The sequence below is a fragment of the Tachypleus tridentatus genome, chromosome 1, assembly GCF_004210375.1.
Source record: "Tachypleus tridentatus isolate NWPU-2018 chromosome 1, ASM421037v1, whole genome shotgun sequence".
Lineage (NCBI taxonomy): Eukaryota > Metazoa > Arthropoda > Merostomata > Xiphosura > Limulidae > Tachypleus > Tachypleus tridentatus.
Window position 1 is genome coordinate 131,114,561 of NC_134825.1, and position 27,253 is coordinate 131,141,813.

Here is a 27,253-nt window from a genome sequence, read left to right on the forward strand (position 1 = left end):
TACTGTTATGGTAAGTAGGCCCTTGTACCTCTACTAAGATTGAGATGCATTTATTAATATATTTTAATATGATGGCAATTATCACAGTATTCCCACTGCAAAAGAGTATCCTACAAACTACTGCAATATTTTTCTTTTGTTGTAACAAAAGGAAAATAGTAAAGCGATCACTTTTGATGGTCAGGGCCTGTTATCCAATCCCACGTGCAAAAATGAATTCACGTGTCAAATAGAAATGAGAAAAGGCAATAATGACATTTTGGAAGCAATTACCTACTCTTCGCTACCTTCATCCAATGTAGCAGTCAGTTATACAATATTGGAACCAGTTACCCACTCTTCCCTAGCTAACTGTGACTTCAGGTCTCAACCAATGCTACAGGCAATTGTGTCACTTTGTAACCAATTATCCTATCTTTACTACCTTACTGTGGCTTTATGTATCAAGAGATACTAGTCAATAATATATTACAACACCAAAAATTTATATATGGAAAAGCCAGGATTTCATGTCCATAATTTTACAATCTTTGAAAAGAACTGTAATGACTTCCTATGTATCAGCTTAGCATCTAGAAAGAGAAATATTATATATTTTATGTGTATCAACTATCTGTAAAGACGACTATAATGGACTTCGTGTATATCAACTTACCATCTGTGACGAGAAATGTTATAAACTTTATGTATAATAACTTTCCATCTGTGAAAATAAATATTATGGACTTTCTGTGCGTCAACTTAACATCTGTGAATAGGACTATAATGGATTTCGTGTATATCAACTTATCGTCTGTGAAAAGAAATATAACAGACTTCACGTTTATCAACTTACCATCTGTGAAGAGGAATATGATGGACTTCATTGCTTGGTCTTGAAAAGTTTGTTTTGAAAGAGGAATCATCTGCGTCTTGACATAATCTAGAGCCAAACTAATAGCTGTTCCACCCTCTGTAAATAATGGAAAACAAATGTATTCCAAAAGTAACTAAATTAATATATGTTAAATCGCAATATGCATTATTAAAGTTGAGATTCGTTTAATTGAGACAAATTAAAAGTAATCGAAATTTTACATCTTAGCAGATCCTTATACGCGAATAGGCTAAACAACCACGTCAGTGACTTCTAAAGTTCAAGTATAAGCATTTTTCATTTTGACCTAATAATTAGTAGCACACTCAGCCACGAGAACTTGATTGACTCTTTGAAAAGAATGAAGAGACGGCATCATTTATATAACACACCTACAGCTATTAAAGTACCAAACGTGTTCAACTTTATGGTGCCGAATACCCTGGATCCTTCGATCCATTCCCATAAAGGATAACTACTAGGCTATGACCGTTTCGTAAAGATGATTTTTTTTTATTTCGCGGAAAGCAACACGAAGACTATCTGCGCTAGCCGTCCCTAATTTAGCAGTGTAAGACTAGAGGGAAGGCAGCTAGTGATCACCACCCACTGCCAACTCTTGTGATACTCTTTTACCAACGAATAGTGGGATTGACCGTCACATTATAATCCCCACGACTGAAAGGGCAAGTATGTTTGGTGTGATGGGGATTCAAACCCACGACCCTCGAATTACAAGTCGAGTGCCTTATCCACCTGGCCGTGCTGGGCCCGTAATGATGAATGTAATGGAAAATGCTGTTTGGTATTTGTAATCTCATGACGTTTATCAAAATTGTTTTCTAAATTTAATTAAAGAGCAACTAAAGAAATAAAAATTCTACCTTCCATTAATAAGTCTAAAAAACTGAAATGCGCAAGGAAACGTCAAGCTGATATTTTAAATTAAATAAAAATATACATAAAAACAAATCTGTAGTAGAACTTTCAATATAACTTTGTAGAAAAACTCAATTTCTGATTATAAATTATCTTGGTTTATGTATGTTATTATTGTTAGCTGAAATTTAAAAAAAAATTACTAAAATTTGTACTAAAGGTGGCAGAAAAACAAATTCATAACTAGACTTTCCACTGTTTATTTTAACCTGTAAACTGTGGTTATAAGCTGTTCATAAGTTGTAGTTTGTGTAGGTTAGTTTTGTATTAAACACATGAATGTACTCTATATATCTTCCTCCATTCACTTTGCACAAACGCACACACACAAAATACGTATATTATTATAAACAAAAGTTGCGAACAATATATCGCTAGTCAGTACAAAATAACGTTTCTTGATTAGGGTATCTATACAATGAACGAAAACAGAAAATGTTGCTCATATTAATAGATTTTACTGTTTTACGTTAAGAATTTGTTCGCCAAATTTCGTACTAAGCTAATTAAGAATAATCCGCGATAGATAAAACGTGATAGACTAGAGAGAAGACAGCCAATCAACATCGAATCTTGCCAAACCTTGCGCTAATCTTTATATAAAAAAGATGAGATTGCCTTTACGTTATAACGTTCTCTCGGCTAAAAAGATAAGCATGTTCAATAAGAATATTCGAACATACGACCCATAAGTTTCGACTCAAGCGTTATAATCATCGTACCATGTCAGATCGCCTCAATATTTTGCTGTACTCAAGACAGGATCTTTCCATCTCTCAATCATAGGTGAGGTGGTGTTTTGGAGTGTCAGGCCATGTAAAAAAAAAGTTCCGGTAGTTATTTATCGGTGAGTTTGTAGATATTGTAGAAAAGACCGAAAGCTTCTATATCTTAAAATGCAATTCATATGATTGTAACGTATTTTAGTAAGAAATTTCGAGTAGTCAAAGAGACACAATGTTTCGGAGTGGCCAAAGTACCTTACCAGTAATACACGCGAGCTGATTGTCTCTTTTTGTGATTATCAAATCAAATTACGTGACTTTTCTTCACTATCTGTTTCAGAATGAAGGTCTTGTTCTTGACTTCCTGGTCTAGCGAAAGGCTCTGCTACTATCACTTTTGTCAGCAACAAATCTATTTTTGAGTGCCGTCACAGGGTCTTGGAATTTAATCGATGAATTTACCTCAACAAAGGCCATCAAAACGTACTACCTAATTACATCTACAACGGCTCCTCAGATTGCACATCTCGAGATCTTGCTTATGCATATAATCGAGCGAATAACGGGGAGTTATAATGACATATCGAAGAGTAACAAAGTTCCAGTCACATGGCTTGAAGCTATCTGTTGAAGAATTACTGGGCATTGGTCACGTTAATCTAAAAAAAAACAAATGCAACGATGGACGCAGAAGGGTCATGTAGTAGACATTTAGTTACACAACAATTACTTTAATTAACTATGTGACTTCTGTGACCAGTCACAACTCAGTCAAGCTTTTATTTGATTTGTTAATTATAAATTGTAATCGTAAGCTACATCCCTTACAAGTTTCACCTAAACATAATAAATCACGAAATATTTTTACTTTCGATCCCTGACATCCAGCACCTCCAGTTGAGGGAGAGACTCGATATTAATGACTACTTTTAATTAAACATATACACTTATTTATAACAAGTATAGTGTAAACACTAGCACAAAAACTAACAAAGGGAATGAAAACACAGATCAAAGTTTATGTACTACTAACCCTAATGAAGCCATAATGGCGAAACGTTGACTAGAATAAAAAGTTTCATTCATTATTACCTGTAGAGTAAAGGTTGTTTTTATAGTCTATTGCTAAACTGTGCAAAACTAGAAGTAGGAAAAAGTGGACAGACTTACAACTTTTCACCAACATATACAAATGTTTGTGTTGTAGAAAAGTTGAAATTCTGTTCTCTTCCCTTTTATATTCAGTTTTAATGTGTGTGGGTAAAAACAAGGAAATGAAAAATAACAGACTAACACAAGACTTAATATTTCATGTCTATTAAAGTGAGTATTGATAATAATTTGTTTTAATGTATTTTTATTATTTTCAGTTCTTAACAACGTAGCAAGGTAATTACGTAAGTACTATAGGTGGCAACTCCACAAGTCTGAGCACTCTGTTTTACTTTCTTCGATGTTAAATCCGTGTTATATATGAATGACCAAGTTTCAACTTTAATTCCACAGATTTTATTTGTAGATCTTAACAAAGTTTAGTTATTACTGCATCCCCTACTACTAGCTTATAACAGCACAGCATAAATGAGGCAAGAGTTTTTTGCAAACTTGTAAAACTTTCTCTCTCAAATATTTTAAACCTGCTAATGTAAATGTCTGAAATAATGATATTCCTTTATTAGAAATATTTTGTAGTGTTTAAAAAGAACAAGTATTCGTCATCTGTCCTTATCAACTCCTGGTTGTTACCTGTAAAGTTAAATTTATCCAAAGCACTGTGCACTTCTTCAACAGTTTTGTAATCTTGCGGGAGAAAGCTATTTGACACAGTAGAACTAAAACTCACTGCACCAAATCTTGTTCCTTGTTCCTTGACACCCATCTGAAATCAATAAACACAGTTTTACGAATTTTCTGAATCGTGGTTTTGCACGTTATTAATATAAAAAAGTACCCATAATTATATAATAAAATAGTCAATTATAAAGTATTCCGTAGAATATAGCCCCGCCCCATAATGTATTCGAATTTTTCAGAAACCAGAATAAAATATCCATCAAAAAGTTTCTTACTATCAAACATGTAGAGGGAAAGAACGGAGGGGCATTCCCTTCTTTCCATTTCACAAAAAAATCGTATGCATTATGATGTAAACTTGATATCGTAGTTAAACTACATATTTTTAGTAAATTTTATATAACTCATATTTTTTTAGTCTTTTGACTTACCTGCAAACTCTGATCCCATACATACACGTTTGCCCTTCCTGAAAATACTTTTATGGGCGACAATGAATGAGGACCTAAATGCCTTTTTGTGTTTCAATTTGTTCTCTCGACTCGTAATCTGAGGGTCGCGGGTTCGAATCCCTGTCACACCACACATGATCGGGGGCGTTATAATGTGACGATCAATCTAACTATTCGTTGGTAAAAGAGTAGCCAAGAGTTGGCGGTGGCTGGTGATCACTAGCTGCTCTTCCTCTAGTCTTACACTGCTAAATTAGGGACAGCTAGAGCTGATAGCTCTTGTATAGCTTTGCGCGAAATACAAAAGAAACAAACAAACAAAACAGTCTGTTCTCGGGTTTCTGAAAATGCTATTTTGCTACCATTACAGTGATGAAGATTGATCTTTTTGTTTAATTCATCAAAAGTTAATCAGTAGTCGTTGTCACGTTAAACCTAATTAACGTTGATCAACATCAAATTAAACAGCATGACTTTAGAACAGCTTGACGCATAAGATACATTACTACGTTTTCTGTTATTATTTAGTTATAGAGTCATGTAGCAAACCGAAAGCTTTGCTTGTTTTTTTGGTAAGCACAAAGCTACACAATGGGCTATGTACTGACCATCACGGGTATAAACAATTTTTAGCGATATAGACATACTGTTGAGCTACTAGAAGGCAAGCAAAACGGTATACTAATACCATATAAACAAATGCTTAGTAAGATTAACTGCAATTAATAATAACAGCACTGTACATCAAGTAGCAAGAGTATCGCTACTTTAATTAGTATACATCCCAGTTAAATACACTAAACATGTCATGAGGTATCACCGCCACTACCAATAGGCATTACTTTACAACACACACGGTCTCACAACCGGAAGTAATAAATAGGGTTCGATCTCATATAGTAGCCAAAACGTATACGCTATAAGATTTGGTAAAGGTAACAATAATGAAAAATAGTAAAATAAGATATTAAACGTACACGTTTCACTAGTGCCTTCGCAAACTTTATTGCAGAGTAGAAATATTTTTCTCCAACACTTCCCGAAGCATCAAAGACAAAATAAATTACAAGTCGTCCAGGGAAATTAAGGTCAATCATTCTGCCTCTATCCGAACTCGGCAAGTTTGCGAATAGCTCTTCCTGTTCCTCTTCCTTTTCCTCCAGTAGCTGAGTTACACGCATCATCATATCTATAGGCCTGTCACTGAAGTAAGGCTCTGTCATGTAAAAATAACAACCAGGTTTGAAAACAACAGAAATAAATCTCTCGTCTACATTCAAGTATAACGTACGCACGCTAATAACACAATTGTAAAGAGGTGTCAAAATAAACGAATTACTTGTAAAAACGAAACTTACTTTTTGCAAAAGTGTGTCTTTTTATATAGAGTGGTCCAATATCATCTTTTATAGTTTAAAATCCTAAAATTAAATAACTAAGGAAAAACAGGCATACAATTTTCAACATCTTGTAGCCAAACTCATAGAATTTTTTATTGACTGGTCAGTAACGTTCTGTGTGTGCACCATTAGCAACTTTCAGCACATGTAATCGATATTCGATTTCAGCCTACATTCGGTACAACATGTTCACAGTTACAGAAGTGATGACATCTGTTATTCTGGTGATGTTTACTATAGGAGAGCAATACATGCTATTCTTAACATACCTCCAAAGAAAAAATCTACAGTGATGTCTGGCGAACGAGAAAGACTCGTAAATATTAATTATGCCTTTAGACATAAATTTATCTCTAACACTCTCTTCTAAAAGTTTCAACTGAAACATACCAACGATATAAGTCTGAAATTTTAGATGGGTATTTAATACAATAATGGAATATTTTAATTTTGTTTAGATTTTATACTGTGTTTGTGAAACAGTTGGGTTTGATTTTGCACAAAGCTACACGAGGGCAAACTGCGCTAGCCGTCCCTAATTTGAGAGTCAAAGACTAGAGGACGTATTAATTTTCTTATAGCAAAACCACATTGGTCTACCTGTTGTGTCCACTGATAGTAATCGATCCCCTGATTTTTTAGCATTGTAAATTCATAGACTTACCGCTGTCCGAGGGGAGGCCAAGACTAAAGGGAAGGCAGCTAGTTATTACCACCCACCATTAACTCTTGGACTATTCTTTTACCAACGAATAATGGAACTGAGCATCACATTATGCGAACCCGCGACCCTCAAACTACGAGTCAAGTACCCCAACCACCTGGCCATACCGGGCCTTGCGAAGTAGTGAAACAGTTTATAGTAAACAATTTGAATCAATCGTAAATGGTATCATTAAAATTTTCATATATTTTGTCTACGTTTTATTTTAAATGCTTTGATAAACACCATCTGCCTTATAAATTTGAAAATATTGTTTTAAGATGTCCTTTGTATACAACAAAATATTTTAACAGACTAGTTTGGTTTGTTTGTTTGTTTTAGCGCAAGGTTACGTATTAGAACATCTGCGCTTTGTCCACCACGAAGAATTGGATCCTAGATTTTAGTTTTTTAAGTCCGTGAACGTATAGGTAACACATGGAAGAGGGAAAATATGGTAATTTTTTAAAAATTAATTAAAAGATTCGAGAGTACCACGTGGTTTTAGTGATTTGAGAATTTCTCACAAAGCTACACAAAGGCTATCTACGGATAACCGTGTTTTCTTATAGCATCCATTGGGCTATCTGTTTGTGTCCACTGATGGGAATCGATTCCCTGATATTTAGCGTTATAAATCTGTAGTCTTACCGTTGTCCCAGGAAAGACACGACTAGAGGGAAGGCAGGTATTCAGAAACACCCACCACCAACTCTTGAACTGCAATCGTGTGAATGAATAGTATAATCTGAACCTGAATATAAAATGTGTCATTTACATTTCAGCCACGCTGAATATTAGGCCACGGCTGATCCATTGTAAGATGTAGTAAGTCAATTCTTTTCCTTCTAAATTATTTTTGCATAAAATGAGACAAAGAAACAGTTGGTTTTGTAATTTTACTTCTAATTTCATTTTACTTTAGAATTAATAGATTTATTGCAGCAATTCATGATGGCGAGAAACACTTGAAATAAAAAGTGTATTATAAAGACCGCTAGTATGGGTATTAAAACTTTATAAATCTTTATTTAAAATAAATTACAGAACAACGTTTCGTGCTTCTTATGTCATTTTCAGATTAATAAAGAGAGTTTCCAACTGGCCATTGCTGAGCACATGTGCTGGATACACAGCTACGTTTATATGATATGCAGCTGATGTTTATGATCGGGGCAATAACAACTGGTTGCTTAGGTTCAACAAACAGGTTAAAAAGAAAGCTTCATATCAGCATCACTCACACAAGACACTAAAAATGATAAGTTAAGATACGATACACAAAAGAAAGGCCCGGTATAGCCAGGTGGTTAGGGTGCTCGACTCACACTCTGAAGGTCACGGATACGAATCCCTGTTACACGAAACTTGCTCGCCCTTTCAGTCGTGGGGGCGTTATAATGTGACAGTCAATCCCACTACTCTTTGGTAAAAGAGTAACCCAAGAATTGGCGGTGAGTGGTGATCACTAGCTGCCTTCCCTCTAGTCTTACACTGATAAATTAGGAACGGCTAATGCAGATAGTCCTCGTGTAGCTTTGCGCAAAATTTAAAAACAAACAAACAAATACATTCAAGAGAAAATGCAAACCTATAAATTTTTTTTGTTGGTAAAACATTTTACTTCACCGTCTTTAAATAGTAATAAAGGGTATGCTTCATTCATAACTATTTGGGTAAATAATCAAATAAGTGTATCCGTAGGAAACACTGAATGACATAAAACAAGGAAAGGGTTAAATAACTTTTTAAGAGCTTTAATTGGTAGTTATGGAAGACAAGTTTTAAATGAATAATCTTTCAGAAAAATGAATGTAATAATTGCAGTTTCGCACGTATAAGAAATTAATCTTTATTCAATTATTGGAATAGTATAAATTACGTGACGTCTTAAATGTTCAAAGATTCTTCCAACAGAAATCGACAGTCAAAAAAGCTATACAGAGAATACAATTTGTAAACATTTATATCATTAAAAAGCATCCATTGGAGCCAAACGTTTCTTCAGTTATTTTGATACATTATGTTTAAAATTGGATTTTTCTAAATCAAACGCAATTAATAAAAATTATAACAAAGCTAACTCACAATACAAAAGAAAAATTACTGTTTAAACAGATAAAATCTGTTATTTTCACCGGATTTATAAACAATGACACTTATAAAAATAATTTACCGTGTTATTTTTTTAATTTTATGTCACAGTTTACGAACCACGAATTCACGGTTAAATGTAGTTTGGAATTTTCAGATTCTGTGTTTATACATAGTTTAATAGTTTTCTAGTAATGCGTAAACTGATGCAGACTTTTGATGTATAATGTTTACACCGACATTTCTTTACGAGAAGCTAGAGATTATATCAGGTTAATTTTGTCTTCGTCTAATATTCGCACTGTCTTATTACATACTGTTTTGTAGGTTAACGTAGTCACCACTAAAGGAGTCGCATTTCGTGTATAATGGGTTATGTTATGATTAATTTGTTGGTTTGTTTTAGCACAAAACAAACGGGCTATCTGCACTCTGTCCACCAGGGGGAATCGAAGCCCAGAATTTAGCGTGTTAAGTCCGTAAGCTTATCGCTGACTCATGAAGAATTTTATGATCAAAGTGGGAGGAGACAGTTTACAGGATTTAGAGTGATTTTGATAAATAATAGTAAGAGAATTGTCTCATTTCAATTGCTTTAATGTAAATGATACATTGATGACACTTTTACTATTTTCAATCACAACCAGACAGTAGTGATTTTTGTAACATTTGAGCAGTAAATCTATCTTTCCTGGATTTATGCTAACTTAGATGGGTTTTTTTCCTACAACATTTGAACTTCAATTGGTGAAACTTTGGCTAAAACGCAGAATTGTGAGTAGCAACCATTTCCATAGTCAAAAACGTGTGAAATAAGGTATTTGTTTCGAGCTGAACAGAGTTGATCACACTTCTCTAGTACCAAATTTATCTGTGCAAGTCGGAAAATCAGTTGAAATATCTACAATTTTTAGTTTATCTTTCCAAAAATGTCTGCTTCTACCTTACAATATTTTCAACCCTTACAATTTAACCTTCTTAATCAAAGTATGTTCGTGAGAAATAATTCAATGTGGGTGTTGAAACCGATTTTTGAAAACAATAATTTGGTTTCACCTTATGAATTCATTTTCCAAGGGTGCATTATTGTATGTTGTTTATAAATAGAAGTTTCTCTGAATCCTCAAACAATATATAACTCCATTACTACTGCTACTATGAACCGATTATCTACCTGTGATAAATGGCATATATTAACGAAGACAGAGATTACTTATGAAATCCTACACCGTCATAAAGACTAATACCCTATGAATGTTCGGTATGAGAATGAACACCATTTGAGGATTCGTACTTTTAAGTTCGTAGCTGACTCTAAACCAGTAAAATTAGATTTTTCTTTTGAACAAAAGAGAATGAAGGTTGTTTAGTCACATCAGGACCAGCAATGGATCTTCTCAATGAAGTGGTCAAGGTGGGCTCTACCAAAAATAAAAAATGAGGGGCTGCACTTTACATCTTGTGGGTACACGTACTGTAATATCTAGGAAGCAAACAAGCTTTAACAGAAAGTATTATTCGTGGAGTCTGGGAGAGAGGCTAAATGGGAGGCTAAGGTACATTTTGAAGTATCTTCACCCCAGAAGTCCCCCCCTTACTGTCACTTTTGTATTACATACTCTTTTACGTGATAGTTATCTAAATTTGACCGATCAAAAAGTGCAAGCGAAAAAACGTATAATGTGCAACATTACCTAAACTATATTGACTGGGATATTCCTTTTCAATTGTTTGTAATATTGTGAAACTCCCACCGGATTTTTTTTTCTAATAAAAAACACAGTTAAAGAAATTACCATAAAAACGAAAATTAGCTACAAATTAATAAGTACTAAATATAAGAAGACTGGAATCAGTTCTTAATACGAACTTGAATGTTTAATTGTTGTTGTTGTTAATGTCGTTATTATTGTGTTTAAATAAGCAAGAAAAACATGGTAAACGTGAAACTACAGTTTGAAAACAAAGAGTAACAGCAAATAAAAAACTGTACACTATAAAGTTATACCATGTTAATAACCATGTAAAACTAAATAGTTGGTTTCAGGCTCGTAGGGGTAAATATCTACTATCTATCCATTTAGTAAAGAAATATTGTTATTTAGGATAAATATTGACGAGTGACAAAGTTAGGTGTGTGACAAACGTTTCTTGATGAGGAGAAACCCACTTGAAATAAAAATGTATCTCAGAACAATTGTATGGATATTAACACTTTTACTAATAAAAAAACGAGAACAAAGTTTCTACCATCCTAGGTTATCTTCAGGTTAACTAACAGGTTGACAAACTCTTGACCTCATACACCATCCAATGAATTATTTTTTCTAAATGATCTTGGTAAACAGCTGTATAGTAAGATGATAAGTAACATAAAACAATACTGTCAGTGGTTATTGTTTTTTCGGATATTTTTTTCTGAAAGCGAGACTCCTTATTTTACATGTTTTATATAGTTTTTGAACTAAGAAAAAATATGAAACCTTACCTAGACAAAACTGCTGTTCCCCTGACCACTTGTGATTTGCTTGGCAGGTTCTGTTTGATGATCCAATCGCGCTGTGACCGGCCTTGCAAGAGAATTGAACAGTATCTCCTAAGTTGTATGAGTTACCTGATTTAAATCCATTGACTGGAACGCCAGGATCAGGACAGTAATAACCTTAAAATATAAAATAAAGATGAGGTATTATAATAAAGTAAGTATAGAAACACTCAACTGTGACTCATTATTTTCAAATTCTCTCTTTTTTTTTTCTCACGACTATCAGTCTCAGCTTTTATATATGTTAATTGCTAATCATTCCTGGATATAGATTACCAACTAACTTCATACGACACTAAACATTTAATATTTATCCTATTATTTTCTAATATACTTTAAATTCAAGAATCTATACAAATTAAAACCTGCTATAATATAAATATACTAATACTCCAACATGAGTGGCACTACTAGCGTACTCATAGAAGAAAAGGTTACGATTGTATAATTACTTGACTCTCATAAGAAAATGTATTGTTTGTTTTAAGCGTCAAACTACACAATGGGCTATCTGCATTGTATCCACTGCAAGGATCTAACAATGAACTTCAGCATTATAAGCCATTACGTTTATCGTTGAGCCATCGATGGACTGTTAAATGAAGGGGTGTTAAAATTTATTAAATATATTTCAGTATATTCTTAAAGATTATGGATTGAGTGTATGAAGTCGTAAGATAAAATTATAGGATGTTAAAGACATATAATTAAAAAAAAAGTAAGCAATATGCCAACAATTTATCACATGTAAAAAGGTATCTAGTGTAGCGTGTATACGCTTTTAAGTTTAGACCTAAGAATAGCTTACTTAAAAAAATAGTCCTCCAGTGGCACATACATTTATACTGCTAAAAACCAGATTTCGAGATCCCTGTAGGACAGAGCACAGATAGCCTTTTGTGTAGCTTTGTGCATAATAACAAAATGAACAAACTTCCAAAATAAGGATAGATGATTTAAATTCAAAGTTTTTCCCTTCATATACGAATATCAATAAGTGTCTTTAGTAAATATTTATATAATACAAACTTTAACATGAATTAATTCAAAAATACAATAGGAACAAATTTTACAGCACGCAAATACTTATTTTAATAGTTACAACGCTTCGCTCCTAGATGGAGTCATCACCAGGTAATAGCTTCTCTCATATGATGATGATTCGATACTATGATTCGAAACGTTGTAGTCATTAAAATCTGTAAAAACTGCTATTATTGTATTTTTGAAGTAATTGTTCACTTTAGTAGGTTCCTCAATAAACATTAAAATAGAAAAATAAAACGAATAAAATAAACTGCACGAAAAATACACTAAACATGTTTTTATTTGGCTTCTGAATTATTTAAAGAGGTTTTGCCTTGCCTCGTAATCTTTAAAAGAAGGTATCTGTCAGTGATGACGAAAAATCCCACTTGTAGAAAAAATTATATATTTAAAAACAGCTGGTATGGGTAGAGAAAGCACCAGTAATGGAGCGAACAATGTTTCAACCTTCTTCAATCATCGCCAGGTTCACAAAGAAAGAAATGGTTACTGACTGGTAGCTGACCACAATTACACAACCGCCTTCAAACATGTGGTCCGCTACCAGCTATCCTTTCTTTCTTAAAAAGCCTGACGATGACCGAAGAAGGTCGAAACGTTGTTCGCTCCTCTACTGGTGCTTAATCTATCCATACCAGCCGATTTTAAATATATGAAGGTGTCTGTCAAATAAATAACAAACGATAAACGTTGGATGGTCACACCTAGTAAACTCTTCCTGTTCCACAATAATATTTTGTTACTTACGTTGGTGATCACAAGAAGCAAGTCTTCCACTCCATCTTCCATTTCCTAAACAAATTCTTTCTTCTGATCCTAAAATTGTGTAATCCGAAAAACATGAAAAGGTCACTCTATCTCCAATGTTAAACGGACCAGATCCCTTTCTTTGTCCATTTTCTGGAATTCCTGGATCAGGGCAAGTTATAACTAAAAGCAAAAAGTTGTTTTAACCTAAATTTCATTAGTTGTAGATATTTTTCACATAAACTATAATTTTAATACCAGATACTACAGAAATAATAAAAATAATTCACATCAGTTATAAATAGAAAACTATTTTATTGACTCACTTTGGAATTTCATCAAGTGCAGCTGTAGAATACTGAATTCAAAAACATGATAACCAGGTCGAAAGAAAAATTTTCACTTCTGTAATTTTCTTCATTGTATGTAACAATTAAAGTATTAAATCTCTCAGAGATATCACTCGAGGTAAAAAGTAAATTGTTTTTCTTTCGTTATTCATTATTTCTAATTTTAACCTTCAAAATTAAGGAGAATGAATAAAATGGAATAACATTTTGATTTACTTAACGAAAGTTCAGGAGTTACTTAATTGCTCTCTGTGATACATAAAAAGTGTGTGAGATTACTGAGTTACTTCTTTTAAAAACATCATTACACTTATAACTAACAAGCTAATTATTACAGCTAATTAGTTCAGATTAAGTCATCAGTAAACAAATGTTATTTGGATTGGAAAAGATTTCATCAGCAAAAACAGAAACTCTATTAGTGTAATTATCCGGTTTAAAAAGGCTTCATAAGAAAACAGAGAAACACTAATAGTGTCGGATTGGAAAATATTTCTTCATTAAATATAAAAACTCAATTAGCATTAATTAAACGGTTTCAAAATGGTTTCATCAGTAAACAAACAAACTCTATTGGAGTCGGATTAAAAATATTTCGTCAGTATTTTACGTCTATTAGCGTAATTATGCGGTTTGAATATTATTTCATCAGTAAAGAGAGAAACTCTATTAGTGTCAGATAGGAAAATATTCCCTCAGTAAATAATAAAACTCTATTACTATAATTCATGGTGTTGAAAAAGGTTTCATCAGTAAACACAGAAACTATATTAGTGTCAGATTGGAAAATATTTCGTCAGTATATATAAAAAACTCTATTAGCGTAATTATGCACTTTCAAAAAAGTTTCATTAGTAAACAGAAAAACTTTATTAGTATCGAATTGGAAATTATATCGTAAGTAAATATAAAAATTCTATTAGCCTAATTATGCAGTTTGGAAATGTTTCATCGGTAAACAGAGAAACTTTATTAGTGTCGAATTAGAAAAATATAGCATCAGTAAATATAAAAACTCTATTAGCCTAAATATGGGGTTTCATCAGTAAACAAACAAACTCTATTAGTGGCAGGTGGGATAATATTTCGTCAGTAAATATAAAAAATCTATTATCGTAATTATTTGGTTTGGAAAAGTTTCATCAGTAAACAGAGAAACTATATTAGTGTCCGATTGGAAAATATTCCCTCAGTAAATGTAAGAACTCTACTAGCGTAATAATGTGGTTTTAAAAAGGTTAAATCAATAAACAGAGAAACTCTATTGGTGTCGAAATACAAAAATATTTCTTTAGTAAATATAAAAACTGTGTTAGCGTTATTATGCGGTTTGAATAGACTTTCATCAATAAACAGAAAAATTATTAGTGTCGGATTGGAAAATATTCCCTCAGTAAATGTAGAATCTCTATTAGCTTAATTATTCGGTTTCAAAAAGGTTTCATCAGAAAACAAAGAAACTCTGCTAGTGTCGGATTGGAACATATATCGTCAGTAAATATAAAAACTCCATTAGCATAAGTAATCGGTTTTAAAAAGGTTTCATCAGAAAACAGAGAAATTCTATTAGTGTCGCATTGGAAAATATATCGTCAGTAAATATAAAACTAATAGTGTAATTATTGGGTTAGAAGAATTTTCATCAGTAAAGAGACAAACTCTATTAGTATTAGGTTGGATAATATTTCGTTAGTAAATATAAAAACTCTCTATTGTCGTAATTATTTGATTGAAAAAGTTTTCATCAGTAAACAGAGAAACTTTATTGGTGTCGGATTGGAAATCATTCCCTCAGTAAATATAAAACTCTATTAGTGTAATTATTAAGTTTGAAAAAGGTTTCATCAGTAAACAGAAAAACTCAATTAGTGTCATATTGGAAAATATTCTCTCATTGAATATAAAAACTATTAGCGTATATATGCGGTTTCAATAGAGTTTCATCATTAAACAGAGTAACTCTATTAGTTTCCAATTAGAAAATATTTATTCAGTAAATATAAAAAATCTATTAGTGTAATTATGTGGTTTGAAAAAGCTTTAATCACTAAACAGAAAAACTCTATTAGTGTCGAATTGGAAAATATTTCGTCAGTAAATATAAAACTCACTTAGCTTAATTATGCGGTTTGAATAGAGTTTCATCAGTAAACAGAGAATATCTATTAATGTCGGACTGGAAAATATTTTCTCAGCAAATATAAAAATCCTATTAGTGTAATTATTGGGTTTGAAAAAGGTTTAATGAGAAAACAGAGAAATTCTACTTGTATCGGATTAGAAAATATTTCGTCAGTAAACATAAAAACTCTTTTAGCGTAATTTTTTGGATTGAAAAAGTTTCATCAACAAAGAAAAAACCCTATTAGTGTCGGATTGTAAAATATTCCCTCAGTAAATATAAAAACTCTATTAGTGTAATTAATGGGTTTGAAGTAAGGTTTCATCAGTAAACAAAGAAACTCTATAAATGTCGTATTGGAAAATATTCCCTCAGCAAATATAAAAACACTATTAGTGTAATTATCCGGTTTGAAAAAGATTTCATCAGTAAACAGAGAAATTCTACTGGTGTCTGATTGGAAAATATTTCGTCAGTAAATATAAAAACCCCATTAGCGTAATTACGCGGTTTGAAAAGGATTTCATCTGTAAACAAAGAAACTCTATTGCTGTCGGATTGGAAAATATTCCCTCAGTAAATGTAAAAACACTATTAGTGTAATTACTGGGTTTGAAGAAGGTTTCATCAGTAAACAGAGAAACTCTACTGGTATCGGATTGGAAATTATTTCGTCAGTAAATATAAAAACTCTATTAGTTCAATTATTGGATTTGAAGAAGGTATCATCAGTAAACAGAGAAACTCTATTAGTTTAAGGTTGGAAATTATTTCGCTAGTAAATATAAAAACTCTGTTATCGTAAATATCCAGTTTGAAAAAGGTTTCATCAGTAAACAGAGAAACTCTATTAGTGACGGAATGTAAAATACTTCGTCAGTAAATATAAAATTCTATTAGCGTAATTATTAGATTTCAAATATATTTCATCAGTAAAAAGAGAAACTCTATTAGTATCGGATTGGAAAATATTTCGTCAGTAAATATAAAAACTCTATTAGCGTAATTAATCGGTTTAAAAAAGGTTTCATCAATAAACAGAGACATTCTGTTGGTGTTGGATTGGAAAATATTTTGTCAGTTAATATAAAAACTGTATTAACGTAAGTATTTGGTTTGAAAAAGATTTCATATGTAAACAGAGAAACTGTATTTGTGTCGGATTGGATATTATTTCGTCAGTAAATATAAAAACTCTGTTAGTGTAATTATTGGGTTTGAAGTTAGGTTTTATCAGTAAACAGAAAAACTCTATTAGTGTCGCATTGAAAAATATTATGTCAGTAAATATAAAAATTCTATTAGCGTAGTTATTAGGTTTGAATAGAATTTGATCAGTAAACAGAGAAACTATTTGTGTAGGGTTGGAAAATATTTCGTCAGTAAATATAGAAACTCTATTAGGGTAATAATTTGGCTTGACAATGGTTTCATCAGTAAACAGAGAAACTCTATTAGTGTAACTACTTTTCATCTTACTTACGTTGACATTTTGGGAAATTACTGGACCAACCGAGATAAGTACACTTCACCCATGAACTCCCAATGAGACGATAGTTTTGATCGCAAATGAAATTTAGATTAAAGCCATCAGAGACGTCTGTTAGGTTAGTATATTCAGTCTCAACAATTCTTCCGTCTTCCAGGTGTTGTGGCACCCTACATGAAGTTACTGTAATAACATGAGACAAAAGTAAGTATAGAAATTCTGGTTTAAGAAGAAAAAAAATCAACGATTAGTGAATACTTAATGAAAGCTTCACTGAAATTTGGATGTTAAAAAATATTGTGTCCATACTTTTGGTCCACTGTACACTCTGAATTATCAACTTGTTATGGATGTCTATCAAAAACATCAAATAAAAATATTTTTATAATCCACGAAAAATATCTAAATAATTGTATGTATTGTGACATCAACAATTCTAACCACTTGCTCCAAAAAAAAAACTCTAGTTACACATACCTCCACATACGGGAAACTGAGAATCCCACTGTCCATTTTCCTTGCAATATAAATATTCGGAACCGGACAACAGTCTGTATCCAGTATCACAGTAGGATTCCAGTTCATCATCAGGTAGATAGTAATCTCCTTGTTTCCAAGGCTTCATAACTACCTTAGGTATGTCCAATGGAAAAGGACAGGTTGTTGCATTGCGAGCTAAAAGATATTAAACCACAAAATATACTAGTTAGCCTAGAAGGTACTCAACATCTCTAATTAGTCAGCATTGAACCAATTATCACTGAGTGTTCTTCGTATTTAAGAACGTAAAATAATTAAATTTATAATCAATTGCTTTTGGTGTATGCCTAAAACCACACTAAACTATAATGTGGTCTCACCCAACATTTTGATAAAATTAAACTACATTCTTATTTTCGTGCAAGCCATGTAAAATTGAATAGGTATCTACATTTGAAAAAATCTTTTAATTTTAAAATAAAAAGGAAAGAGGGAGAAAAATAGGGAGCAGTCTCGTCAATCTCCAAAAAATATAAATACACATTCATGTTCACCTTTGATTTTGTGCTTTTAACTCTTACTTCTATTACGTACATATATAAAAAGTCCTTCCACTTCGTAAATGGTTAGTCTTCATTGTAATCAAACCGGACCGGGTTCATGCCTTCATAATAATCATTCTGTATTCCGAAAACTTATAATTTAGAAAATACATAAAGCTGTTGAAAGTCAACCCCAAAAATAATAACATTTAACCTGTTGACTGCCAAGTATTTCAGCTGTTACAGCAGCTCCTATGCCGGGTTTTTTTCAACAAAATTAAGTAATTTTTAAAACAAAGGAAATAAGCAACAAATACTATTTTTTTCTCTAAGCCAAACTTATAGTAGTACACAAAATGAAGAAATATGTACAAAACATGAAACAATAATTTAATAATTCACTTTCGTGTGAAATGTTCTAAAGTAGGGGTCAACACAAAGAGCCACTTTGAAATTAGTACATTCATATCTGCTTTCCCCCCCCCCTGTGGATTTGTCAGAGAACACTTTACACTTTCTAGTGGGGTGCTTTTTCTTCTCTGTTTGGGGAATAAGTGTTGAAAAGTGAGGTTCTGTGAGGCGAAGGGGAGTTTCCAAGGAAGGCCGGCCTCTGGTGGATTTTTGGCGCTGGGTGTGGTAATCTTCAATCAGGGTACAGATGACACCGAGTCTAAACTCCAGGAGAGACAGGTTGTTTCCCAGTCATTTGTAAACTACCAAAGCATTGTACACTGCTATATCCATCATGTGAAAAAATACTTGACAGCCTTGCGCATACTCGGCTAAGCATGCAACACACTGTCACATAAGTCAACCCCTCCAATATAACGATTGTAATCAATGACATATTTTGGTTTTACAATAGCTGTACCAGTAGCACGGTTGATTTTTTCTAGTGTTTTGCATGGTATTGTCATGTATTGTACTCAACATGAAAATGTCCCTCTTATCCTTCCAGTGAAAAATACCAATGCTGTTTTTTGTGCCACTTCCATTTCTCCCCTTTGGATATTTGTGAAACATTTCGGCATCCCAATTCGATTTGTCATTACTGTCCCACACAAATAGGTGTCACGATCAAGCAATGAGTTCGCTAAGGTGGGACTTGTAAAAAAACGATCCAAATAGAGCATATAATTTTGTCCAAACAATGGTTCGCCCTGTCCGCCCTCTTTAGTGCTGTACTGTATAGTAGCACCAGTGTAGATGGAAAAGTCCCAAACAAAGCCTGTTACACTTTCACATAGCTCATAACGTTTTACTCCAAACCTAGCCCTTTTAGATGGAATGTACTGTCGAAATCCCAATCAACCCTTCCATAGTATCAAAGATTCGTCAATGCAAACATGTTTGTTTGGTACATATGAGGTTCTAAATTTTTCCCGTATATGGACAATAATGGGCTGTATCTTGTGCTGTCGTTGGTCAACAATATATTCCTGGGTATTGTCAGCAAAGTGTAGCATCGATAGCACCAAAAGAAACCAGTTTTTTGACATGCACTAACCAAAAATGGGTGTGGCAAGCAAAGGGTAAGTACTGAAGTACATGAAAATAGTTGGTTTACTTTCTATACCCACTAGCATTATTAGACCCATAAATTCATACATTTCCTTCTCATTAGTTGGCTTCCATGATTTTACTCTAGAATGTTCCTTCAAATCAGCGCAGGCCATCATAGTTTCTGCATATTTATTGTTCTCTGTTACAATATGGTTGACAATTGTGGGAGGGAAGAACTTTTGAAGACAATGAAAGGGCTTTGAGTCTTGGCTCAAATCGTCGTACTGGACACCATGATTTCCTGAGAAGGGGTTTATAACTGGAGCAGCAAAGGATTCGGCATTCCAATCATTGTCATTAGGGCACTTTTTCTTGGAACTATTCTTACCACGACTTGCAATTTTACGTTTACCCCCTGGTGTTATCGCCTGTTTACCAGTGCTGGTTGATGGCCAGTTATCATCATCTTCACTAACATCTCAGCTTTGTATTTCCGTATTTTTCAAAGAATCTTCTGAATCGCCACTGCTATCTTCAAACTTTGAACCAAGTTCAAAATACAACTCTAATGCTTCTTCATTTTGTAACTTTTTTCGTGACGCCATTTTGGATCGAAGTGAAACAATTTGTAAGTAGGTCAAATGTATGTATGATGCTGACATCTAGCGTTGAAGTCAGGTATTATTAAAAACGAATTAACTCGTCCGTGGCACAGTGTTACCGATCGGCTTGGACGAGTTATCTCGTCTACGCCACTGAACTGTACAATGATTTTAAATTAACATTTAAAAATTAAATAAATAATATTTTGTATTTATAAAGAAATTCTTAAAAGAATTAATTAAAATTATAACCAAAGAAATGTATAAAAATGTTATATATATGTGTGTATAATGAAAATAAAAACATATTTACAGAATATGTGACTCACTCATTACATAGATATTGTTATAAAAAGAAACAATGTATACTATTGTATATTTCTGATGGCTTATTGAGAAGATATTTCAAATACCATTTCGATAAACAATTTGAGCCATCTTCACATACTCAGCTTGATCAGAGCGTATAACTTTTCAATTGAGGTAAAGTAAATAAAGTTTAATTTAATGTATTTTGGGTAATATTTACAAATTAAGGTAAAAAATTAATACCAAAATAAGAATTTCAAACTACAAACCAATCATCTAAAGACAACCTTTGCAAAGAAATTTTGTAAATAATTTATGCAATTAGTTTTACAAAATTAGTATTATAAAAAAGGTTTGATATTAGTTAAATAATTTTTTACATATTGGAAATTTTTAAATCTAAGTTTAAAGCTTTTACAGTTTATATTTTTAAATTTTACTACTATATTAAATTTTACTGAACATATTTTAATTAGGTTTTACTTTCTAGATCCTCAGAATATCGAAGAAAGAGTTATAAGCCGTGAAACAACTTCCATTCGATCAGAATAAAGACTCGCTACTTTGGGACTGTAAGAGTGTTTTATTGTATACATATAAATATATATAATTTTTAATAAGTTTCTTCAAATAACTAAAACCTAAACATACACCTTCAAATAGATCGTCAACAGTTAATAATATTATTATAGGCTCAATATAGAGAAGATAAAATAATTTAAATCAATATATTTCATCAGTTTGAAATATATATATGTTTATTTACACCAGTTTTATTTTTATTTTGGTGAGGTGTATCACAATTTAATATTTCAGTCTTCTTTGGATATTTCCATAAACTAAATATGACTAGCCACCTTATCTACACCCGTAGTTTCGTCACTAAATATTGCTTTTTTGTGGGTAATACTTAAGGTTATACTAAGATAGCACTATTTTAAGAATTTCAAAGTAACTTGAAACTGATTTAGTTTTACTAAGAATTAACCTGTAAGACCAAATGAGGACTGGCATAGCCAGGTGGTTAAAATACTCGAATCGTAATCCGAGGGTCGCAGGTTCGAATCTCCGTCGCACCAGACATGCTCGCCATTTCAGCCGCGGAGGGCGTTATTATGTGACAACTAATCCCACTATTCGTTGGTAAAAAAGTAGTCCAAGATCTGATGGTGGGTGGTGATGACTAGCTGCCTTCCCTCTAGTCTTACACTGCTAAATTAGAGACGGCTAACGCAAATAGCTCTCGTGTAGCTTTGTGCGAAATTCAAGAAAACTAAACCAAAACCAAATGAGAAAGTTCCTCAGTTAACATAAATGTCTACAGCCTTATACATATTTAAATTTAATTTCAGAAGTAGGGATATAACCTTAAAATCCAGCATTTCTGTTTTGTTTATAAAAGCAATGGATTTTGTTTATAGTTAAATACGTGTGTGTGTGTGTGTTTTGTTTTTATTCTAGACATTGGAATTTACACTAGAAAAAAATCAAACACGACACAAAGCAAGAAATTACATATACACACACAAACAAACAAATGTTGCTTTGCTATGTTTTTGATGTAAGGTACAATTAACCATAAGTAGATCCCCTAACAAAGTCAGTAAATGTCCAAATCCATCGTGTCACAATATCCTTTCCTCTCAAATAGAGATCGTTATCGAAAAGAAACAAACAAGTAATCTTATAATCCGTGATGACGAGAAAACCCACTTGTAAAGAAAACTATATATTTAAAAACGGCTGGTATGGGTAGAGAAAGCATTGTTCGCTCCTCTATTAGTGCTTTCTCTATCCGTACCAGCCATTTTTAATAAATAAGTAATCTTATAGTATTATAAACTACTTATCACAACTATTATATGTGTTCAGCTAGCTTTTGATATGGGTTATGTGCATTAATGAAGATAGTTTTCAAAATCCACGATTTAATTGATAATATTAAAATCGCTTTTTCATTTATGCTGTTCTCCCCTTCTATAAGGTTAATTAGTAAACCGTAACTGTTCAGAGTTGAAACCATGTACTTACCTAATTCTAGAATTAGAAAAGTGTACCTGTTAAGACTTCCTAAGCTGGGCTAAGCTAATTTCAGGACTTAGATCAACGTTACTGTTTAGAATTCTTAATGTAGATTAAACAAATTCCAGAACTAAGATCATTGCAACTGTTCTAGAAGTTTTCCAGACAAACTAGTATTTCTATACTTACGTTTACACAGGGGACGAGGGCTAGTCCAGCTTCCGTTTCGAATACAGAGAATACGGCTACTTCCGACAAGGTCAAAGCCATCATTACAGGAAAATGTCAAACTGTTCCCTGCGTAACAACATTTTCCCCATCTCTTGCCATCAGGAGACACTCCTGGATTTTTGCATTTCCGCCTTTCTATTAAAAAAAATATATATAGTAAAGAAGGACAAAAACATCTATTTAATGAATGTTCACACGATTTTGTTTTTAAATTAATTTGCTTAGCTTGCTTTGTTTCTTATTGAATATAGTCGTATTGATTAATTTCTTCACAGAATAGTAATAATGATTAAAATATAACATAAAAATCATATATCAAAATAAGATTCTCGAAATAGCAACAAATTCCACATCACATACCAATTTAAAGAAACAACATACGTGTTTTGTTAAAGACCTAGAGAAATGTCAAAATTAGATACATGAATAACAATAAGATATTAATGCTTAGCAACACAGGTCATCTTACCAAATATTTTTGATACATTGAGAAGATTTATATAATTAATTATTCAAGCGTACAACAAACACAAAGAGCCGAAAAGCCAAAACAAAACATAAGAAGCCAACAGTTTTCTCAAATGGAACTCTAGCTGTTGCTAAAATGACTAAAAAACACACACTAATTTGATTCCATATACATTATCACAGAATATTAGGCTCTCTTTATGACGGAGAATTTTGAAAAATATACTTTAAAATGTTAAGATTATATTAAAATCCCAGTTTTTCATTTTATTAATAACATTAAACCAGAAGCTCGCTTCTTATGTCAACTTCATTCGTTGAAAACATAATAATCAACAAAGAAACCTAAACAAATATTATTTTTTTTATCAGGTTAAAACTGTCGTTTTATTCGGTTGTCCAGAAATAAATGTCGGAATTCTCACGATGACATTTAGAAGCTGAATATTGATTACCTTAACGTTGGTTGGTTGGTTTAGTCCAACATTTGTCGCTTACAAGGTGTCTTAATTGTTTGCTGTTTCAATTCTACTCAGGTCTGGCATGGCCACGTGGTTAAGGCACTCGCCTCACAATCTGAGGGTCGTGGGTTAGAATCCCCATCACACTAAACATGCTCACCCTTCCAGCCGTAGGCGTTATAATGTGACGATCAATCCCACTATTCATTGGGAAAAGAGTAGCCCAAGAGTTGGCGGTGGGTGGTGATGACTAGCTGCCTTCCTTCTAGTTTTACACTGCTAAATTAGGGACGGCTAGCACAGATAGCCCTTGTATAGCTTTGCGCGAAATTCAAAACAAACCAAACTGATAAATAAGCAGATTTTTAGTCGGGCGATTGTTTTATTTAATTTAATAAGAAAAGACCCAATAAAATTTTGGGTACAAATTTCCATTCTTCTATGTGCGTAAACATTTGAGCTTACATCGTAAACGACAATTTATTTTGCTTTTTGTTTTTCTGGATATACCTTTGTCCATGGTAAAGTATTCTATATTAGGTACATTTATTTCACATAATAATTCACATACACTACTGAACAGTAAATACTTTTGTCCATGATAAACTATCCTACATTAAGTACATTTATTTAATGTAATAATTCACTTACAGTACTAAATAATAACTACCTTTGCACTTTGGGAAGTTTCCATTCCATCTCATTTCGCTTCCTCTAAACGTACACATGAGCAGAGACTTTCCAACCAGCCTGTGGCCACGGTGACATTTAAAGTTGACTGTGGTTCCCTCTACAAAACCTTCATTTCCGTTTTTAATCTCAAAAAATCCATTATTTATTAATGGCTTAGAACACAGCATTCCTGTAGACACGATAAAATTCAAACATATTACTACTTTGTTATCAAAACCTCCAGAAATATACTCATGAATAATAAGATTTATAATTCCATGCTGTCGGTAGGAAACAATTCAGATTTATATTTGGTTTTTAAGTCTTCATTTTGCAAATATTTGGATCTTTTTTTTTTTTTACTAAGAATGCTTTGAAATTTCCATAGAATATAGGATGGTTAGTCTAACTGAGAAATTTACATTGGCATACGTCAAATTTACTTTACTTATGTTAAATATCCTGTTGTTACGTCAAACTTACTGTTCTTATGTCAGTTTCAGATTTAAAACAAATTTAAATCTAAAAGAAAACAAGTTCATTTCAAATATACCGAACTGTACTATATATGTAAGTCGTGATGACAAGAAACCCACTTGAAATAAAATCCATCTCAGGACGACTGGTATGGGTATTAACACTTTTTTATATTTCTTTTATATATATGTATATGTATAACTGGTCATCAGGATAAACGTTTTTCTCTGTATAAAGCATAAGCGTTGTAGATGAGAAGACCGAAAGCTCATTACCCATTCTATTATAACAGAGAGTACTACGCCCTCGGTTTTAAGAACCTAACCTCAGATAAAATACATCTTTATCAACTAATATAGAATGAGATGTATAGAAATAAGTATTAACAAGTCTTACGTATTATGTAGCAGTGAACTGTAATTTGTATCTCGGAATTTTATATAACGTATAATTATAATATAGCATCGTCAATTCTATTCAGCTGTTTTATTCAGAGTGCAGAAATACTGCACTCTATAAAGAGGTTGAGTACGCTAAATTAAAACAGTTTTGGAGCCTTACCATGTCATTACAGACTTTTTTTCATAGTTAATCATGCTCTATCTGATGATTGTGCGTCTTTACAATAATCCCGCAGCATAGTTTTCCATTGCAAAATGCTTCGTCGTAATACTGTCATATCTAAGCCCATCATTTCTTTCTGCTTGCCTTCCATAATCCATCCAGTGTACTCGGGCGATGGTTTCTAATTGCACAGAAATCCATAGATTTTGTTTGTTTGTTTTGGAATTTCGCACAAAGCTACTCGAGGGCTATCTGTGCTAGCCGTCCCTAATTTAGCAGTGTAAGACTAGAGGGAAGGCAGCTAGTCATCACCACCCACCGCCAACTCTTTGGCTACTATTTTACCAACGAATAGTGGGATAGACCGTCACATTATAACGCCCCCACGGCTGGGAGGGCGAGCATGTTTGGCGCGACTCGGGCGCGAACCCGCGACCCTCAGGTTACGAAGCGCACGCCTTAACGCGCTAGGCCATAAATCCATAGATAACATGAACAGTTTATCTACGTGTGGAATAGTATGAATACTTATTTCTTTTCCAGCTGCTTGGGATAAGTGATGGTTGAAAGGGAGGTATGCCTGGAAGCCTTACCTATGTCAAGTCATATTCCGTTGACTTGTTTCCAGAAGGAAATTCTTCTTAATAAAGTCACATACTGTTGCCTTAGGCATGGACGGATTTGGCTTCATGAACATTCGTGTTCATGGATTCTCGCCTGTTACATGCCACTAAACTGGGCTCAGCTTGTAAAAGGGATATTTTTGGATGGTTCTAGTACCCCAGTCTCATCCATATTTCTTTGTTTTCGATTGTCGTTAAGAATATACCTACCTTTAAAACTCTAAACACCTGATCTTCATATATGAACATTTTGCATCATGACAGAATATTAAGTAAAAGTGATTACTTTTTGTGGCATCATACTATTTACAAAATGCCAAATAATGACAAAATACATTTCTATGGTATACTCCCAACTAAATTATTTTCGCTCTAGAACCAAATGAGTTTCTTCGTAATGAGGTTCTCGAGCAGGATATGCACAAAGTAATCTGACTGTAAACGCGAATGAATCTTCAGTCGTTCTTCCCTCGAGAAGACTCTCTGCCAACCCTGTGACAAGTTTAGTACAACTCCCTACTAACACAGGAAACTTCGGTTTGTCTTGCGATCGATCAACACGTGAACAGTCACTTCCTTACAATATTCGTGAGCTAAAACATACAAACCTCATTAAATCGGCTAGGGAAAGAACGCTGTTGCATTTCCGTAGACAAAATGAGTGTTATCTAATATAAGAACAGAGAACAAAGACACAAAAATAACACTAGAACTGACAGTGTTATCTGATACAAGGAGAACAGCGAACAGACACAAAATTAACACTAGAACCGAGAGTGTTAACTAATGCAAGAAAAACAGCGAACAAAGATACAAAAGTAACACTAGAACTGAGACTGTTATTTAATACAAGAACAGCGAACAAGGACACAAAACTAACACTAGGCCGAGAGTGTTATCTGATACTAGAAGAACAGCGAACAAAGACACAAAATTAACACTAGAACTGAGAGTGTTATCTGATATAAGAAGAATAGCGAACAAAGACACAAAGTTAATACTAGAACTGAGAAACTTCAACATCTTCTGAATGGAA

General features: G+C 33.1%; 1 protein-coding gene across 4 annotated transcripts in view; it reads right to left on the minus strand.

Moving 5' to 3' along the window:
- Window positions 1-27,253, minus strand: part of LOC143223874 (complement factor B-like) — a 59,334-nt gene that overhangs the window by 14,328 nt on the left and 17,753 nt on the right. For 2 of the 4 annotated variants that reach the window (XM_076452350.1, XM_076452362.1), the window contains exons 5-13: window positions 24,552-24,743; window positions 22,911-23,087; window positions 17,741-17,938; window positions 17,258-17,446; window positions 13,303-13,485; window positions 11,452-11,625; window positions 5,744-5,982; window positions 4,267-4,399; window positions 836-952 (exon numbers count right to left, since the gene is read on the minus strand). In XM_076452350.1, the coding sequence (XP_076308465.1) occupies window positions 836-952; window positions 4,267-4,399; window positions 5,744-5,982; window positions 11,452-11,625; window positions 13,303-13,485; window positions 17,258-17,446; window positions 17,741-17,938; window positions 22,911-23,087; window positions 24,552-24,743 (1,602 nt within the window). Of the gene's footprint in view, window positions 1-835; window positions 953-4,266; window positions 4,400-5,743; window positions 5,983-11,451; window positions 11,626-13,302; window positions 13,486-17,257; window positions 17,447-17,740; window positions 17,939-22,730; window positions 22,749-22,910; window positions 23,088-24,551; window positions 24,744-27,253 lie in introns of those variants that run through there. The other 2 variants (XM_076452356.1, XM_076452366.1) reach the window with 2 other exon arrangements.